General features: G+C 35.6%; 1 protein-coding gene across 3 annotated transcripts in view; it reads left to right on the top strand.

Moving 5' to 3' along the window:
- Positions 1–19,732, top strand: part of PRKCI (protein kinase C iota) — a 72,227-nt gene that overhangs the window by 39,384 nt on the left and 13,111 nt on the right. For all 3 annotated transcript variants that reach the window (XM_003991921.5, XM_045037284.1, XM_045037283.1), the window contains 9 exons: positions 205–255; positions 3,243–3,328; positions 4,849–4,989; positions 8,221–8,275; positions 10,160–10,218; positions 13,121–13,297; positions 13,718–13,815; positions 14,846–14,932; positions 17,206–17,341. In XM_003991921.5, coding sequence (XP_003991970.1) covers positions 205–255; positions 3,243–3,328; positions 4,849–4,989; positions 8,221–8,275; positions 10,160–10,218; positions 13,121–13,297; positions 13,718–13,815; positions 14,846–14,932; positions 17,206–17,341 — 890 coding nt within the window. The remainder of the gene's footprint in view (positions 1–204; positions 256–3,242; positions 3,329–4,848; positions 4,990–8,220; positions 8,276–10,159; positions 10,219–13,120; positions 13,298–13,717; positions 13,816–14,845; positions 14,933–17,205; positions 17,342–19,732) is intronic.

The following is a 19,732-nucleotide window of genomic DNA, read 5'->3' as shown; positions in this document are numbered from 1 at the left end:
GGATGTTCACTTTCATAAAAACTTCTTCATATAGCCTTGGTAAAATGGATCCCTTGAAAAAATATTGACCATATGCTACGTATCTTATGTCAAGAGAGGGTAAGGTTGAAATTTGGGTCAACGTTTTTGATATTAGAATTTGGCATTCTATGTAATTTGTGTGTTTTAAATATGCTGTATTAATTTTAGTTTATTTTCTTTCAGTCTTCCCTTGTGTACCAGAACGTCCTGGAATGCCCTGTCCAGGAGAAGATAGTGAGTGTGTATATATACTTCATATTTTTGAGAATAGAGTTATTTATGGTACAGTGGCACAAGTGAAAAGAAATCAAAAATAGAACTTTTAGTCCGTTTGATTTCTTTTCCATTCTTCTGTCTAATTTAGTATATCTTAGCAACTGCCTAAACTCTACTTTTGCCAGATCACAATCAGGCAGTTCTTAGTTGCAAGTTACTGACATAAGTGTCTGTTGCATGTTTGAAGAGAAAATTAAGTTAATTTTAAGTCGTGTTTCATCCTGGTTTTTAATTTTTGAAATTTTCAAACTTCTGGAGAAGTTGAAACATTGAAAACAAAGATGCAAAGATATCTTTTGCCTCCATTCACTAATTATTAACATTTTCTATGTTTCCCGTATGTCTGCATCTGTATGTGTTCACACATAGGCAGAGATGTATATACATAAGAAACATGCTTGTTTTATTTTTATTTTTTGGTGTACCATTTGAAAGTAACAAGATGCTTCATCTCTGAATACTTGAGCTTGTGTAGTTAGAAATTGTTAGGGATTTCCTTTTGAATGTCCAAGCTGATGGTTCCCATTAGTGAGAGGAATTGAAAGTTTGTATATATACACACTTATATACAGTCAGTAGTTATTGCCTTTGATATCCAGTGTAATGTATTATTACTTGTGGATACTACTCTTTTTCATTTGTGGTTTCTGCACATATCCATGACTTTAGAGAGAAAAGTAGTAAATGTTTTCCTTTGAATTAAATGAAAGAGTTCTAAACTTTCAGCTCTGTGACTCTTCATGCAACCTGGTGAGAAGGAAAAATTAAACAGCTATGAGTGTTTGTATATAGAGTTGACTGGGGGCTGTGTAATATACATAGGAAGATGGAGAAATATAAGGAAGTAGGTAGAGCCTTGAAGCTCTAGTGAAAAATTTAGGTTTGGGTTCAGCTGAGAATATTTTGCTGGAGTTCCAGTGGTGGATGGACCAAAGCCAGTGTAGGCTGCCTTTACACAGCTGTTGGAGAGGCAGCTATGTTCTTTGTCCGGTCTGCACTTTTGAAAGACTTGCCATTGTAGCAGGTCTTGGTTCCAGAGTCCCATCTCCAAGTCGATCATGGGTCTATAGCACACTTTCCAGATAAAGTAATAATTTCCTAACTTTTCACTATATTTCATGCTCATATTCACTCTTTAAAATTTGCTGGTGGGGACTTGATACCACTTCTCCCCCAGTATAATAAATGTTACTAAACTAGAGCATGGAGGAAAATTAATCACTATTAATATGGTCTCTTGGCTCTTTTAATTCCTCGGCAACATTAATATGCTTAAATTTAAGGTATATCGAGTTGTAGTTTCATGAAAGCTTCTGAAGGTATTTCAGGTTAAGATATTGTTAACAGAAACTTTCTGCTTTGGTTACTCCTAACAGAATAGATAAATAAAAATTAAAGCATTTATATTTAGGGTTCTGTATTATGCCATCTTTAGATTTCTAATTTAGAGCATTTCAACTGGTCTGTTTTATCTTAATTTTAAATTCAGTGCTACATTTGCTTTAAAATATGAGTTTAAAAACCTAATGGAATCTTTCCACAGTATTAACTATCACTATGGAATACTACTATTAATGACTAATCGACAATGTATATAATAGTGATCAATTTAACCAAAATTACACAGGTAGATTAGATTTGATCTTTTGGAACCTCTTAATTTGTTTAGAAAAAGTATTACTGTAAAAACTATTGGGTTAAAGATTATTGGAGGAGCACCTGAGTGGCTGAGTCAGTAAAGCATTCGACTTGGGCTCAGGTCATGATCTCACAGTCTGAGTTCGAGTCCTGCATCGGGCTCTATGCTGACAGCTCAGAGCTTGGAGCCTGCTTCAGAGTCTCCCTCTTTCTCTGCCCCTCCCCCACTCACACTCTGTCTCTCTCTCAAAAAATAAACATTAAAAAAGTGAAAAAAAAAGATTATTGGAGAAGATAATATTCCTGTAATTGCAAAATGTCCCTTACAGAACACCTACGAAAAGTAAAATGTACGTTTACAATGAAGAAAACTAGGAATCACTGCCTTTAACGGAGTGACTGAAACACTAGTAAGTGGGAGTCAGCAATCTGACATTTGTCTATCCCGTAATGTGATACAATAAGCAACACATATCGCCTATGTATTATTTTTGCCAAGAGTATTTAATACTGATTCTAATGAGGAAACAGACAAATCCAGAATGTGGGACATAACGTAAGACAACTGGACCCTGTTAAAAAAAAAAAAGTCAACATCACGAAGACTCAACAACAAATACGGCACTGTGAATATTTCAGCATCCATTAAAGAGACAAAAAAGGTATAGCAACCAAATGCAGTGCTTAAATCTTGATTGGATCCTGGAGAGAAAAAGAAAGCTATGAAATACACTCCGAGGACAAATAGGGGAATTTGCCTATGAGCTGTATGTTAGGTGACGATTGAATTGATGTTGATTTTCTCAATCATGGTAATGGTATTGTGCCTAAGCAGAATTAGGGGGAACGTCCTTAATCTAAGGCAGTGGATATTTAGGTGTTTAAGGGTGAAGTGGTATGTCTGGAACTTACTTTTAAATGATTCCAAGAAAAAAAGCAGGTGTAGAGGACAGAAAGCAAAGGTGGCATAATGTTAGTAATTGGTAAATCTGTGTGAAGGATGCAGGTGTTTCTTGTTCTGTTCTGTCGATTCTCTGTGGGCTTAAAATTTTTCAAAATAAAAGTTGCGGGAAAAGTTGTGTTAAAAAACACAAAAGCCCGAATGGTTATTTGAACACTTTTACTCCATGGGCTTTGTTTTCATTTAGTTCCTCGATGCATCTATTTTAGTTTTTCACTTTGTTTTTATCCAAATATTTTTTTTTCTTGCAGTGAATATCATGAAAAAATCACAGACTTAATTATAAAAAGACTTTACTCACTCTTGCTCTTCTTTTTTCTTTTTTTAACTTTTTATCTCTCTTCAGAATCCATCTACCGCAGAGGTGCACGCCGCTGGAGAAAGCTTTATTGTGCAAATGGCCACACTTTTCAAGCCAAGCGTTTTAACCGGGTAAACCATAGTTTTTTAAATGTTTGATAATTTGAGATATCTATTTTTTCCCTCACTACTGTAAAGTCTCGTTTTCCCTTTTAAAGGAGTAAATAGGGTGACAACATTCCCAGTTTGCCCAAGGGCAGTATCCCTGTTATCTCCAGGTAATTAAAAAAAATTTTTTTTAAATGTTCATTTATTTTTGAGAGAGAGACAGAGACAGTGTGAGCAGGGGAGGGGCAGAGAGAGAGGGAGACACAGAATCTAAAGCAGGCTCCAGGCTCTGAGCTGTCAGCACAGAGCCCGATGCGGAGCTCGAACCCACGAACTGCGAGATCATGACCTGAGCCGAAGTCGGCGCTTAACCGACTGAGCCGCTCAGGCGCCCCTTGAGATAATTTTTAATAGCCTCTCCCTTCTTAAAACTGCTCCAGAGTGGATGATTAATTACGTGGTTATCCTAGCTAAAATAAAGTTGGCTTTTTATTTTATTTATTTATTTTTAAGTTTTATTTATTTAGAGACAGAGAGAGAGCATGTGTGCGTGTGTTTGTGGAGGAGGGGCTGAGAGAGAGGGAGACAGATTATTCCAAGCAGGCTCCATGCTGTCAGCACAGAGCCTGATGTGGGGCTTGATCCGATGAACCATGAGATCATGACCTGAGTCAAAATCAAGAGTCAGATTCTTAACCAACTGAGCCACCCAGGTACCCCGAAAGTTGACTTTTTAAGTATAATTCCAAACATCCAGAAAATAAGCAAAGTTTATTTTGCAAACCAGTTAATGTTGCAATTTTAACTTTCAGTTTTGAATATAATAATTGCAAAACACTGACCTAGCCTTAACTATGTACCAGGTGGTTTTCCAAATGCTTGACATATATTAACTCATTTAATCTTTACAACAACTTGAGATAGGTACTATATATTTCTATTTTATAGGTGAAAAAACTGAGGTATGGGGCAATTAAGAAATTTGCCCAAGATGACACAGCTAGTAAGTGGCAGAGCCAGGTTTGAAAGAAATTTCCAGTAGTCCAAACTAGTGCCATGTTCTGGATTCATTAATGTAAATAAAAGCTACCACCTGAGGTTTACAAAAGTCCTTTTCTCAGTAGCACTAATATTTGAAAACCTTTGAAATAATTACTTTAGGTATGAATCTTTAAGAGAGCAGGGCTTTGCTTTGACTTCTGAACATTCTGGAAGGTTTACGTTTGCTTGGGAGTCCTTGCATAGCTTTTTCTGTCATATGGTTTTCAAGTTTCATTCACTTTTACTATTTTCAATACTCTGAATTTATGTGAAGACTAAAAATTCTTGAAGTTAGAAAACAACATGCTTGCAAATTTCACTCTTGCAAACAAAGCTCTTTTCTGTTTAATTTTCCTATTCTAGCTTTGGAAAACTTATGTATGATGAAGGGAACTGAGTTAGAGAAGAAAGCCACTTATTTTCACTATTTTATGAGCAGAATGTTGGCAAATAATTACGACTGTCTTTTGGTTAATAAAATACTGTTGAATTATTCTTTCCAGCGTGCCCACTGTGCTATCTGCACTGACCGAATATGGGGACTTGGACGCCAGGGATACAAGTGCATCAACTGCAAACTCCTGGTTCATAAGAAGTGCCACAAACTTGTCACAATTGAATGTGGGCGGCATTCTATGCCACCGGTAAGACACAGTTGTCTCTTTTTAATAGAGCATTGTCAGTAACACTACTAGAACAGAGGGCTAAAATGCGGAGGTGCTAAGGAGTCACAGTTTTAACAGTGTTGTTACAGAATGTAACTTTACAGTCCAGTTGACCTATGATGAGTTTTGGAATTGTTACTGCAAATTTGTAGTATATAGGTAACTTCTTTATTTAATTTGCTACAAAATCATCTGGTCTAAATTAGGAAGAGGTAGGGAAAACCATTTAAGAGACTCTTTTCTCTTGTTTAAGCCAAACTCATTGGTTTGTAGCTCCCGTTGTTCTGGAGCATCCACACCAAACAGAGATCAGGTAAGAAGAATCAGAGGCTTCATGTTTGCTATTTAAAGTATGAGATTACTGGGGCGCCTGGGTGGTGCAGTCGGTTAAGCGTCCGACTTCAGCCAGGTCACGATCTCGCGGTCCGTGAGTTCGAGCCCCGCGTCGGGCTCTGGGCTGATGGCTCGGAGCCTGGAGCCTGTTTCCGATTCTGTGTCTCCCTCTCTCTCTGCCCCTCCCCCGTTCATGCTCTGTCTCTCTCTGTCCCAAAAATAGATAAGCGCTGGAAAAAAAAAAAAAAAAATTAAAATAAAGTATGAGATTACTAGGTAGAGAGTTTTTGAATTAAAAAATTTTATTTTCACTTTTTCTTTATGCAATTAAAACACGTTGGTTATAGAATAAATAGAGAATACAAATGAATAAAGAGAAATTAAATACAAATCCCTCATGAGGGGCACCTGGGTGGCTCAGCTGGTTAAGCATCTGACTCATGATCTCATTCAGGTTTTGATCTCAGGATTGTGAGTTCAAGCCCTGCATTGGGCTCTGCCTGGGGCATGAAGCCTACTGAAAAATTAAAAGTTAAATTAAAAAAATAAAAATAAAAATGCCCCATGAAATGTCCTATCTAAAGGTAATTGTCTTGGTGTATACTCTTCCAGACCTTTTTCTTTGCAGATTTATATGCATAAACATTTAAAATTTTTCCATTCTATATGGATGTAGAATAACCTATTAGAATAGATTATAGAATAATCTATATAGAATAATCTATAATCTAATAATTGTATTCATATAGAATAATGGATAACTTTTAAATACGTTTTAAGAGTAGATATAACAATATAATGAACTTCCATATATCAGTCATCCGGCTCCCACGGGTATCAACTCATGAGTGATATTATTTCAGCTATACACCCCCCATAAGTGACCTGCTGTCATCCTATATAATTTTGAACCAAATCTAAAAGATAAGAACTCTTTTAAAAACTAACTGAAAAACAAATTCCTTATAACAAATACTCATCCAGGCAGTGTTCAAAATTTCAGTTGCCTCATAAATGTGAAAATTTTGTTTTTACAGTTTTCATTCTGAATTAGGATCCAACTGAAGTCCATATTTGCAGTTGATTGATATGTGTCCTAGATATTTTCTGACTTACTGATGCTTCCATCTCTTTCTCTCTCTTGCTTTTGTCTCCCTTAAAATTTAAATGTAGAAGAAATTATGTTGTCATTTAAAGTGTTGCAGAATTTCTCTCTTTGCTTCTCCATGGTTATGTTTAAAATGTTTCCCCATCTTCTTTATTTTTTGTGTGTTATAGTTGAACCTATAATTAGATTCCGGGTTTTGGTTTCTGTGGGTTGTTTTTGAGACTGCTTCATAGAAGGTGGGGTGTTTATCCATCAGAATGTGCATAATGTTTGATTTGGTCTTATTCTTTTACATACTTTTTAGCAAAAGTGAGATCATATATATACTGTTTTCAACCCATTTTTCTCACTCAACTATGTATTTTGGTCATCTTTCTATATCTGTCTGTCTATATCCCCATCAATTTTAGCATATTTTGTTATATGTCTGTGTCATGATTTACTTCATGTGTTCCCTATGGTTGAACATTTGACTTGTTTTCTGAATTTCCCTGTAAAGAAAATCATCATGAACTTTCTGATAAATAAGTCTTATTATTTCCTTAAGGATCCAGAAGTAGAATTACTGGCCTAAAGGATATGCATTTTTAAAGAGATCTGGAGACATCTTTCTAAATTGCCTTCTAGAATGAGTGTACCATGTTTATTCATAGTACCTTCTTTGGACAGTGTGAAAATAGGTTACTATTAGTGACTCTTGGCTATCAGAATTATTTAGCTTGTTCGTATAAGCTCAGGAATGGGTTTGTAGTTAGGGAGGTGAAAATCCCATCTTAAGAAAAAAAAAAAACAAAGGCCAAAATTTGTGAACATAATTTATTTAGGGTACTGTTGATATTCTTGAGTATTCTTAGGTGATGGAACGACTTTGTACATTTATAAACGTAGGAAGAAAGGGGCAGGATTAGTGATTATATTGATATTTTAGGATGGATGCTAAACACAATGAAAAATCCTAAGGCCTGTCTTTAAGACAGCCTTAAAATTACAATGGTATAGGGGAGCCTGGCAGGCTCAGTCAGTAGAGCAAGTGACTCTTGATTGAAATGAGTCCCATGTTGGGTGTAGAGATTACTTTAAAAAAAAAAATCTAAAAAAAGAAACTATAACTGTATAACTTAATGTTCTTTCTCAAGTTTACCCTTTCTTGCTGGTATTCATTAAACCTGGATCCAAGATTAATGAATTAGTAGCACTTTAGTTTGAGTTAACATTATTCCTGAGGTTATTAGCAGTTAGTGGGTTAAGTCAGTTTCTAGAAGATATGTCTTTTCCTTATTTGGATCATTGGCACTTTTGAGAATCTTCAGAAAAATGGGAAACCCATGAAATTTTAGGTTTATAGACCATTTTGAAGTCCATCTCTGGACTCAGCTAAGGAACGTATGTACTAATGACTTCTTTTGTTAGAGATGTAAAGTGAATGTGTGGAGCTCAAAGGAAGAATAGTGTAGAAGAGAAACAGATGAGAGTATATAGAAGTTTAATTTGATTGCTAATTGATGGTCTGAAATTAGTATTCTCTTTCTTCTGTTATCTGTAAAGTGACTAATGTTACCTCATTCACAAGAATATTGCATGGTTTCATATAATAAAATTAAAGTAAATTAAATATAGTAAAAACAAGTCTCACTTATTAAGTTATATTCTTTCAAGCTTAAATTTTAATATGCTGTGTCTCATCAAAATAATGTTGTTTCTGAATTAATAGAGGTATTGGGATTTAAAAAGAATCCACTAAATTACTATATCTTTGGAAATGTTTGTAGGAGCCAATGATGCCCATGGATCAGTCATCCATGCATTCAGACCATGCACAGACAGGTAAGAATCCCACTGATACTAACCATTGTTCATCAGCAAAGTATCATTTAAAGACTTCTTTAGGTAACTCTTTAACTTAAGTTTAAAAACATTTATGTTGTTGCCAAAAGAAGTTAGGTTACCATATTTTGCGGTGGTGTTATCAGTCACAATATTTAACATATACCTGTGGCATTTTAAGAAGACAACTATGTAAAGTACAACAAATGACTCTAATTCAGGTGAACTTCTTCTGAGACCTTTTTAAAATTCAGCAAACCTAGTTTTTTCAGTAATGAAAACATACTGATATTGTGGGCCACGTTGACTATGTTCAGGTGATCTGTTTTTATTAAAAGCTTTATTATCAGAAGTAGAAATTACGGGGGCGCCTGGGTGGCTCAGTCGGTTGAGCATCCGACTTCGGCTCAGGTCATGATATCACAGCTCATGAGTTCGAGCCCCGTGTCAGGCTCTGTGCTGACAGCTCGGAGCCTGGAGCCTGCTTCAGATTCTGTGTCCCCTTCTCTCTCTGCCTCTAACCCACTCGCATTCTGCCTGTCTCTCTGAAAAATAAATAAGTAAACATTAAAAAAAAATTTAAGATGTAGAAATTATGTAAAAGACGTAGAGATGTAGTATAGAAAATTCAAAAAAGATCATGTGAGTTCCAATGTCAAATAGATACAGAACCTTAAATATGTATCTGGGAAATTTGGAGAGCTGTTAACCAGGACAGAGCATACTGATCTCAGAAGAGTCAAGAAAAGGAAGATGAGGGAGTTTTTCTGGAAGGACAGAATACAGTCTCTTGTTCATGCAATCTGTGAAATGTGGGGTTTTTTTTTGTTTTTTGTTTTTTTTTTTGCCCCAAGTAGTTCCAAGGAATAGAAACCTGTAGTCCAGTTTTTGAGTATGAAGAAAGTGAGGAGTAAAAACCAAAGGCCCCCTCTCTCTATGCCTTAGTCATACTAAAATAATTAAGGTTTATGGAGTCACCCTTGTAGAAGGAATTGATTAATTTGTGTAGAGGAGAAATATTTTTTTTTAATTATTTTTTTTTAACGTTTATTTATTCTTGAGACAGAGAGAGACAGAGCATGAACGGGGGAGGGGCAGAGAGAGAGGGAGACACACAGAATCGGAAGCAGGCTCCAGGCTCTGAGCCATCAGCCCAGAGCCCGACGCGGGGCTTGAACTCACGGACCGTGAGATCGTGACCCAGGCTGAAGTCGGATGCTCAACCGACTGAGCCACCCAGGTGCCCCAAGAGGAGAAATATTTTTAAAAAAACAAAAATATTTGTTAAAATCAATACTTGGCTGTTAATTGGTTCTTGTTCTCTACTCTCATTAAAGATTAGGAGTTGACTCATAAATACATACAATTTATTACTAGTAGGACAAATATTCCATTTTAAATAGTGAAAACTTGAGGGTGCCTGGATGGCTCAGTTGGTCAAGCATCTGACTTTTTTTTTCTTAATTTTTTATGTTTTATTTATTTTGGGGGGGGCGGGGAGGGGTAAAGGGAGAGGGAGACATAGAATCCAAAGCAGGCTCCAGGCTCTGAGCTGTAAGCACAGAGCCTGATGGGGGCTTGAACTCACAGACCGTGAGATCATGACCTGAACCAACGTCAGACGCTTAACCCACTGAGCCACTCAGGCGCCCCAAGTATCTGACTCTTGATCTCAGCTCAGGTCTTGATCTCAGGGTTGTGAGTTCAAACCCCATGTTGGGCTCTGCTCTGGGGGTAAAGCCTACTTAAAAAAATAAAATTAAATAATGAAAACTTATTCTGAAATAGAAACTTAAATCACGAGAACATTTTAAGTCAAGCTCAGTTAACGGGTACTATTGTTTTTCTCCTTTTTTTTTTGGGGGGGGGGGATTGGATTTTCAGTAATTCCATATAATCCTTCAAGTCATGAGAGTTTGGACCAAGTTGGTGAAGAAAAGGAGGTAAGATAATTAGTTTTATTGTATATTACATCATTAGTTTTTTAATAAGACTTGACAGTTAAAAAATATGAAAATTAACTTGCTTAGATTTTAAATCATAATGGTAAAATGCAGGAATGATTTTTAATGATGTTTGAGTTTTATTCTGATTTAATCTAATAATTGCTAATTTCATTTAAATTAAATCTGGTGGGATAACGTCTTTCTTTATCCTTTTATTTATTTATTTTTTTAACAGGAGAAAATCAAATTTAATAACCATACAAGGATAACTTATTTTTATTTAAGACAGCGTAATCTAAAAAATTATTAAAATTTTAATTGAATATAATTTAAGAGTGAGGTTTAGAATACTTGGTAGTATTATTAAGATATATTGTAGATCCTTCCATATTATGGGCTAGTTGTTTATTTCAAGTATAAATGATTAAGCATCTTAAATACTATTATTTTTTCTATTAAATGTTTTATCAGCTTTTAAAGCAGTAAGTTTTTAGTTAAAGATATTTAATTAAAATAATATTTTTTAAAAAATATCTTGTAGTGAAAAAGACTTAGGGGCACCTGAATGGTTCATTCAGTTAAGTGTCTAACTCTTGATTTCAGCTGTTTGTGATCTCATGGTTCGTGGGTTCAGGCCCCATGTCGGGCTCTGCGCTGACAGCACAGAGCCTGCTTGGGATTCTCTCTCTCCCTCCCCCCACCCTTTCTGCCCCTTCCCCACTTGGGCTCTCTCTTTCTCTCAGAATAAATAAATAAACCTTAAGGGGGGAAAAAAAAAGAAAAGATTCATCATGTTTCACACCTTCCACTCCCACTTTGACTTCTGAGAGGCAGCTCTTTTTAATCATTTCTAGTTATGCCTATAATGTTTATAACTCTTCAATTTTCCAACTTTATATATTGCAGGCCAGAAAGATTTTGTTCACAATTCCTCCCCCTTTTTCCATCTCTTTCCAATATTTGATAGGTATATTATGTTTTACTCCTAGTTACCTTTAAAAAACCCCAACTTTGGGCCGCCTGGGGGCTCATTTGGTTAAGCACCTGACTTGATTTCAGTTCATGTCATGATCTCCCAGTTTGTGAGATCGAGCCCTGCATTGGGCTCTGCACTGACAACGTGGAGCCTGCCTGGGATTCTGTCTCTCCCTCTCTCTCTGCCTCTCCCTTGCCTGTGCTTTCTCTCTCTCTCTCAAAAATAAACAATGAATAAATAAATAAATAAATAAATTCCCAGCTTTTTATTGTGGAAAATTTCAAACACAATTAAAAGTAAACAGAGTAGTATAACAAAGCTCCTGTATCCATTACCCAGATAAAACAGTTATCAGTATATGGCCAATGTTGTTTTGGCTATCCATTTCCCTTATTCCTGTATTATATATACTCCTGTATTATATTTTATATTATCTGTATGAGATTATCTTTCTTCTTGAAAAGCTCAGTATTTCCTTTAGTGAGAAGGTACTAATGATGAATTTCTTTAGTTTGCGTTTGTCTGAAAATGTTTGTATTTCACTTTTGTTTTGAAGGCTATTTTTATAGATCAGCAGGGTTTGTTTTATTTAGATCCTTTAAAGGTGGCATGCCACTAGTTTCTGGTTTCTGTCTTGTTAGTGATTCTGTGAAGGTACTGTGCTTTTGTTCCATTTCATTCTCCTTTGTAGTTTCAGTTAACCACATTTAATTTTTTTTTTTTTAATGTTTATTTCTGAGACAGAGACAGAGCGTGAGTGGGGGAGGGGCAGAGGGAGACACAGAATCAGAAGCAAGCTCCAGGCTCTGAGCCATCAGCACAGAGCCCGATGCGGGGCTCGAACTCACGAACCGCAAGATCATGACCTGAGCCGAAGTCGGATGCTCAACCGACTGAGCCACCCAGGCGCCCCCAGTTAACCACATTTAAAGTCTGTATATTACCTTTCCTTCTTACCATTCTATGCTTTCTTCATCTACTCTAATCTGGTTTCTTTTACTCCTCTTTATTTATTCTTGTTATCACATCAGATTATTATTTCTAGATTTTTGTGTGACCCTTCTCTCGAAACCTCATTCTCCTTCAGTTTTCATGATACTTTTTTTTTTCTTTTTTGTGCTTACTAGTTTTTCTCAAAATTTGCTCTTTGTTTTCTTGATACTCTTCACTTGAGAAAACTCATACTTAATTCTTATGGGTACATGTTGATTGTATGTGGAGGATTTTGCAGATGTGTTAAAACAGATTATCTTCGGTCTTGTCTATAAATTACCAGAAGCCCAAGTTTCTAGTTGTAAATGGATTATAAGGCTGGTTTTGTCATTCCAAAAGAGCTTGGTATTGTGTAGAAAAGAATGTTTTCCATTAGTTAAGCTGCCTCATGCTTATTTTCTGTTTATAGCTTCCAAAAATATCTCTGAATATATCCGCTCATTAGTCCAGATTTGATATATCAAGCTTCCAGTGGACTCTTTAATCTTGCAATCCCATTGTATCTTGTATCTTCAGTATGAAAAACCAAGCCCATTATCTCAACAGCTCTGTTAATCTTATCCTATGTGCACACTTTGTTTTTCTGTCAGTAGTACCTCCAGTCTCCCAGTCATCAAAGTTAGTGTCATTTTTTTAATTCACGTATCTCCATTGTCTTCATACCCAAAGTTATCACATCTTAAGACATCCTTTAACATTTCTCAGATTTCAACTCCCTCTCCATTCCTATCAGTACCCTTCTGACCTCAACTCATGAATTCATCCTTTCCTTGAGTAGTTAGATTATATCGTTTGGAATGAATAAGAAAAGAATTATTAAGAACTTAAATCAGAAAATACTTAAAAAACATTTTAACCAGGTACTGGAAATATAATGTATTATGCAAAATTCCTCCAGGTATAACTATTTGATATTAATGTTCTTGACAGGCAATGAACACCAGAGAAAGTGGCAAAGCTTCATCCAGTTTAGGTCTTCAAGATTTTGATTTGCTTCGGGTAATAGGCAGAGGAAGTTATGCCAAAGTATTATTGGTGAGGTTAAAAAAAACAGATCGTATTTATGCAATGAAAGTTGTGAAAAAAGAATTGGTCAATGATGATGAGGTAAGTAAGCACAATGTTTTATCATTTCTGAACTGTTAAGTTGGCTTAAGTGTACTATTTCAGAGAAAACCTCAATGTTTTGTCTTATCATTTCAGTCTACATTTCTAAATATATGCTTCAAACAGATTACATAAGATATATTTAATGTAATCTGATGACTACTAGATTTTTAAGAAATAAAAATCAAGCCATATTATTATCAAGGAAAAGTACTTGATCTTTGTAAAAGTTTTCTAGACTGTTTCATAATACTGAAAGATTTATTGGTGTTTTTGTATATAAGGTGTTGTTTCATGATTATCATGAAACAGTAGTAGTTACTTACTTGTATTTGTGATCATTGAATTACTAAGAACAAATTTATCATAGTTTTGATGATAATTCAGTTTGACATGGATTTCTTTCATATTTTGAAATAGGATATTGATTGGGTACAGACAGAGAAGCATGTTTTTGAGCAGGCATCTAATCATCCTTTTCTTGTTGGGCTGCATTCTTGCTTTCAGACAGAAAGCAGGTAAGATTGAAAGATAATGGAATGATTCCTGGGCTCTACACCTTTTGGTATATTACACAATGAAAACTGCTTTCTACTATAAGCCGGAAGCGGAAGACATGGAGATGGACACAAGAGTACTCTGTTTAAAATTTCCTGCTACTCATACTCCAATCAGTGATAGCCATCTAACGGTGGATCAGCAGTAGGAAATTTCCTGCTTTGGGCAAAAAAAAAAAAAAAAAAAGACCAGGTCATAATTATGGCACTAAAAATCTAACTTTTTAAGTATCTTCAAGATTCTAGTTTTAGGACTTAAAGTTTCCTAGAGTTTAACTAGAGAGAGAAATCCTAACTTCTTTACCTTAAGTGACAGTTAAATAAGACTTGTTTTGCAAGGGCCAAAGTCGAGGTGAGAGTAAGAGGCTCTGGATTGCTAGTGGTACTACTTTCAAATGGAAGAAGCAGTTCTCACAGTTATGCTGGTTTACTTTTTTGTATCTTCTGTGATTAAACAGCTTTCTTCTCCAACTACCCTTTGTTTCTGCCAAATTCCTGGAGTGTTTGTTCAGGATAAATCTGGAGAATGCTCTCTATGTTGTAACTGCTCTCTATAGTGTTTAAAAATGCAAAGTTACACTGCCTCGTTTTGGATTTTGGTGTCATGTGCTCTCTCCTGTGTTTTTTTATTTTTATTTTTTAAGCCCACTGACATGTCAAGTTCCTAGAGTTAAGCCCTGCTAATTTTCTTTCTTTCTTTTTAATTTTGTTTCTCCCACGTTTTCATTTAAATTCCAGTTCATTCACATACAGTGTAATATTAGTTTCAGGTATAGAATTTAATGAGTCATCACTGACCTATAACACCCAGTGCTCATCACAAGTGTCCTCCTTAATCCCCATCACCCATTTAACGCATCGTCCCCATCCACCTCCCCACCAGTAACCATCAGTTTGTTCTCTATAGTTGAGTCTGTTTCTTGGTTTGCCTCTCTTTTTTCCTTCCTATGTTCATTTGGGTTTTTTTTTTTTTTTCTTTTCTGTGTTTTAGATTGTTCTTTGTCATAGAGTATGTAAATGGAGGAGATCTAATGTTTCATATGCAGCGACAAAGAAAACTTCCTGAAGAACATGCCAGGTACCGTTGGATTTTTGTCTGGGGTCGTGGGTAGGGGATGCTATGGGACTTTTTATGTGCCAGGGTTTGAAAGGGTAGATAAATCACTTATTTTGATACTAGTTAATTTTTTGGAAGTCATATAGAGGCTAAGGTAAAAGTTTATATTATAACATATGTGTAACATTATGTATTTACATATATTAATGTAAGTAATTGAAAAGTATAAAAACTATTCAAGGGGAAACCTTCAGTTAACTAAACCCAATTATTTTATCTATTCAACATCCACCATTGAAATAATTGATAGATTTACACTTATTATTTGTATATACTTGAGAGTAATAAAACAATTCCTCTTAAGGTTTTATGTAATTCTGACTATTCTTCCTGTAATTACAATTTCTGAATTGTTCTGCCTTTGGCTTTTTTTTTCTCTGATCTCATACATGTTGATGAATAAGAAAAGATCATTAAATATTATTTATTTATTTGTTTATTTTCTGTCCTTAATTTGACATTATTATATAAGATTGTAAATTGCTTATATGTTGGAGGAATTAGGTAGGGAAGGATCATGGCCTTGGAGAAGTTTAATTCATCAGTGCCATGATTTGTTTTGTTTTGTACTCATAATTAGCAATAATTCTCACCCTGTTGTGCTCCGCAAAAGATGAGGCATATGAGTTTGTATATGCGTGTAACAAAGGTTAAAGATTTTATTTCTGTAAGTACTTAGTGGAAATCTTTTTTTTTTTAATTTTTTTATTTTTTAGTGTTTATTTTTGAGAGAGAGACACACACACAGAGTGCAAGTGGGGGAGGGTCAGAGAGAGAGAGGGAGACACAGAATCTGAAGCAGGCTCCAGCCTCTGAGCTGTCAGCACAAAGCCTGATGCGGGGCTCGAACTCACAAACAGTGAGATCATGACATGAGCCAAAGTCGGACGCTTAACCAACTGAGCCTCCCAGGTGCCCCAATTTAGTGGAAATCTTGCTAATACATTGATTCTTTCTTATCAAAAAGAGATACTATCCTTCAGTTTTATTAAAAGATAGAAATTGTACTAATCTAATCTCAGACCAAACTGTGTTTTGTTTTGTTTTAATTTCCTGTATGTTCATTTATTTAGTCTTTATTAAATGGTTGCCCTTCATAGCAGAGCCACAAATGACATTTCTAATTGTGACCAGAGCCTGTATTTGTTCCTTGTTTGTTCAGTTGGACATGGGGAAAGTAGTTTTTACTGTATTAAAGTGTCAGTTCTGGTTTTGTGCTTTTCTGGGAACCAAAGTACAAAATAAGGGCTCAGGTTCTCTATTCATAGAATTAAGTAACTGAGAAGGTTTGTGTTATGTACCTCCAAACATGATCATGATAACATTCCCCAAAGTAGCAATAAACCAACTTGAGTGTTTTATTTTCATTGTTCAGGTCAAAAGTTCTGGTTATCACCAATGAGTTAGTGGCAGTTTTTAAAAAACCCTTTCTTTGATGTTAAATGGTATGGTTGTAGGATAATTCATTTTCTAGAATTTTGGTATGCATTTTATAGTTTGAGTTAAACTTTTAGTATTTTTTTTTTTTTTTTATTCTAGACCAATCAATGATTCTTAGCATTTGGAGAGATCATTTGTCTCTTAGAGAAGTGATAGAAGCTATGGAAACTCTGTAGAGGGAGGAGATGTAGATGTACACACGTATGCACAACTGAGCCTCCAGTTGTAGCAGTGTGGACTGTCTGAAGTCTATGTAAGGACCCAGATTAAGAACTTCTGTTTGAGACTTTCGAATTAATAATTTTTTGAAAAGTATGAGTTCAATGTAGACTGGAACTTCTGTAATAGTGTTTTGGGCTCAGGTGTTTTTTTCTTTATTTCTTTTTAATTTTTTTAAAGTTTATTCATTTTGAGCAAGCATGTGCGAGAGAGTGCACGCACATGCGCACATGCTCGAGCAGGGGATGGGCACAGAGAGAGGGGAGAGAATCCCAAGCAAGCTCTATGCTGTCAGCACAGAGCCTGATAGGGAGCTCGAATCCACGAACCACGAGATCATGACCTGAGCTGAAGTCAGACACTCAATGAACTGAGCCACCCAGGCACCCTTAAGATATTTTAAAGTGTACTTCAGTTTGTGTTTTGGTGTCATTTCTAAAAACATAGGGAGAAAAATATCTTTTGACACGATTTTGGTGTTTTCATTTGCAGATGGGGATAGGACTTAAATAACCTCTTCTAGAAACTTACCACAATTCCGAAACTTGAATCAAATGAGTTATTTTTCTTTTTAGATTTTACTCTGCAGAAATCAGTCTAGCATTAAATTATCTTCATGAACGAGGGATAATTTATAGAGATTTGAAATTGGACAATGTATTGCTGGACTCAGAAGGACATATCAAACTGACTGACTATGGCATGTGTAAGGTGAGAGGCATTTCTAGTTAATCAGAAGGTCTCAGCAGCTCATAAAATTGTTTTGGTAAAATAACAATATTTAAAGATGGAGAAATGATTGCTACCCTGTTTGGGATGCTTTTTGGAATTTTAGCACAAAGAAAAATATACATGTTTTCTAATCATTTACAAAAGTCCGTATTTTCTGTGACTGTTATATGTGCTATAATAAGAGTTAATTTCTTTTTATTGTCTGTAACATTTTATTTTGAATGTTGTGAAAGTACTGGAGAAAATTTGGAAATAAAAATTGTCTGCAATCCCATGACTTTAGCGTAACTACTTGCGTGTCACCTTCTAGTTTTCGCCGTTTAATTGTGACTCGTGATAATGTATTCAAGATTTTCCCAGGAAATGTATCACTTTTTGTATTTAAAATTTAAATATCTGACATAAAGTACAGCAGAACAAAATAAGAATTTCAGTTACTCTCAGGACATGTCCTTTATTTCTCGGACCTATATTCTTTTTGTAACAGTTTTTTATTTAAGAGTCTAGTGTTTTTCCACAAAATGTGTAGGGTGCTACTCTCCTTGTTGAAGTAGCCGGGCCAGAATTATCTGCACACAGTAATATGGCAACAAGCATGTAAACGTATGGATCACACTCTCCCATTTACCTGAAGGAAGTGCCTCCAGAGCTTGGAGACTATTTAAACTATTTAAATGCTAACATTAAGTAAGACACTCTAACAGTATTGAAGATTTAATGTCATTATCTCTTGATAATGACCTTAAAAGAAAATCTTTACCTCAGGTATTTTTGCTTTTAGGTACAAAACTCAGACATTTTTATCTTTTCTTATATTAAATTTCTATTTCCCTAAATTTTTCTATTATACACATCTTTAGTTATAAACAAGTAAACATTTAGTAGGCAAACCCCTATATATCCATTTTTTATGCGATTTGTGATACCTTTTTTTTTTTTTTTATCTCTGTCACTTTTCTACCAGGGGATTTTTTTCTTATTTCAAAAGAAAAATGTCCTATAATTTGTCAAAGGAAAATAAAGCTGAACAGCAACAACAAAAAACCCATTAAAAATGTTAACCTTGGGGGCGCCTGGGTGGCGCAGTCGGTTAAGCGTCCGACTTCAGCTAGGTCACGATCTCGCGGTCCGTGAGTTCGAGCCCCGCGTCGGGCTCTGGGCAGATGGCTCGGAGCCTGGAGCCTGTTTCCGAATCTGTGTCTCCCTCTCTCTCTGCCCCTCGCCCGTTCATGCTCTGTCTCTCTGTCCCAAAAATAAATAAACGTTGAAAAAAAAAAGTTTAAAAAAAAAAAAAAGTTAACCTTGTTAGAAAGTGTACACATTAAAACAATAGTCTTTATTTTTGCATGCCAGATACTGTTTTGTTTTTTTTTTTAATTATAATAGTCTGCTTACAGAGTCTGAAGAAATGGCATTCTTCTGTCATTGGTGAGTGTATGCATTGTTATAACTGTAAAGCAGTTTGGTGGGGATGTATCAGGAATCTTAAAGATATACAGGCACACTCTTTGATTTAGAACTTCTGCCTCTGGGATATTCTTTTTTTACATTTACATCCAAGTTAGTTAGCATATAGTGCAATAATGATTTCAGCAGTAGAATCCAGTGATTCATCCCCTACATATAATGTCCAGTGCTCATCCCAACAAGTGTCTTCCTTAATTCCCCTTGCCCATTCAGCCCACCCCTGACCCAGAAGCCCCTCCAGCAACCCTCAGTTTGTTCTCTATATTTAAAAGTCTCTTATCTTTTGTTCCCCTCCCTGTTTTTATATTATTTTTGCTTCCCTTCCCTTATGTTCATCTGTTTTGTATCTTAAATTCCACATATGAGTAAAGTCATACGATAATTGTCTTTCTCTTACTGACCAATTTCACTTAGCACGATACACTCAAGTTCCATCCATGTTGTTGCAAAAGGCAAGATTTCACTGTTTTTGATTGCCGAGTAATACTCCATTGTGTATATATACCACATCTTCTTTATCCATTCATCCGTCAATGGACATTTGGGCTCTTTCCATACTTTGACTATTGTCTATAGTGCTGCTATATTGGGGTGCATGTGTCCCTTCGAAACAGCACACCTGTATCCTTTGGATAAATACCTAGTAGTGCAATTGCTGGGTAATAGGGTAGTTCTAGTTTTAATTTTTTGAGGAACCTCCATATTGTTTTCCAAAGTGGCTGCACCAGTTTCCATTCCCACTAGTAGTGCAAAAGGGTTCCTCTTTCTCCACATCCTTGCCACATCTGTTATTGTCTGAGTTGTTAATTTTAGCCATTCTGACAAGTATGAGGTGGTATCTCATCATGGTTTTGATTTGTATTTCCCTGATGATGAATGATGTTGAGCATCTTTTCACGTGTC

This window comes from Felis catus, chromosome C2 (genome assembly GCF_018350175.1).
Source record: "Felis catus isolate Fca126 chromosome C2, F.catus_Fca126_mat1.0, whole genome shotgun sequence".
NCBI lineage: Eukaryota > Metazoa > Chordata > Mammalia > Carnivora > Felidae > Felis > Felis catus.
The sequence above is the reverse complement of the archived record's forward strand: the minus strand, read 5'-3'. Positions and strand labels throughout refer to the sequence as shown.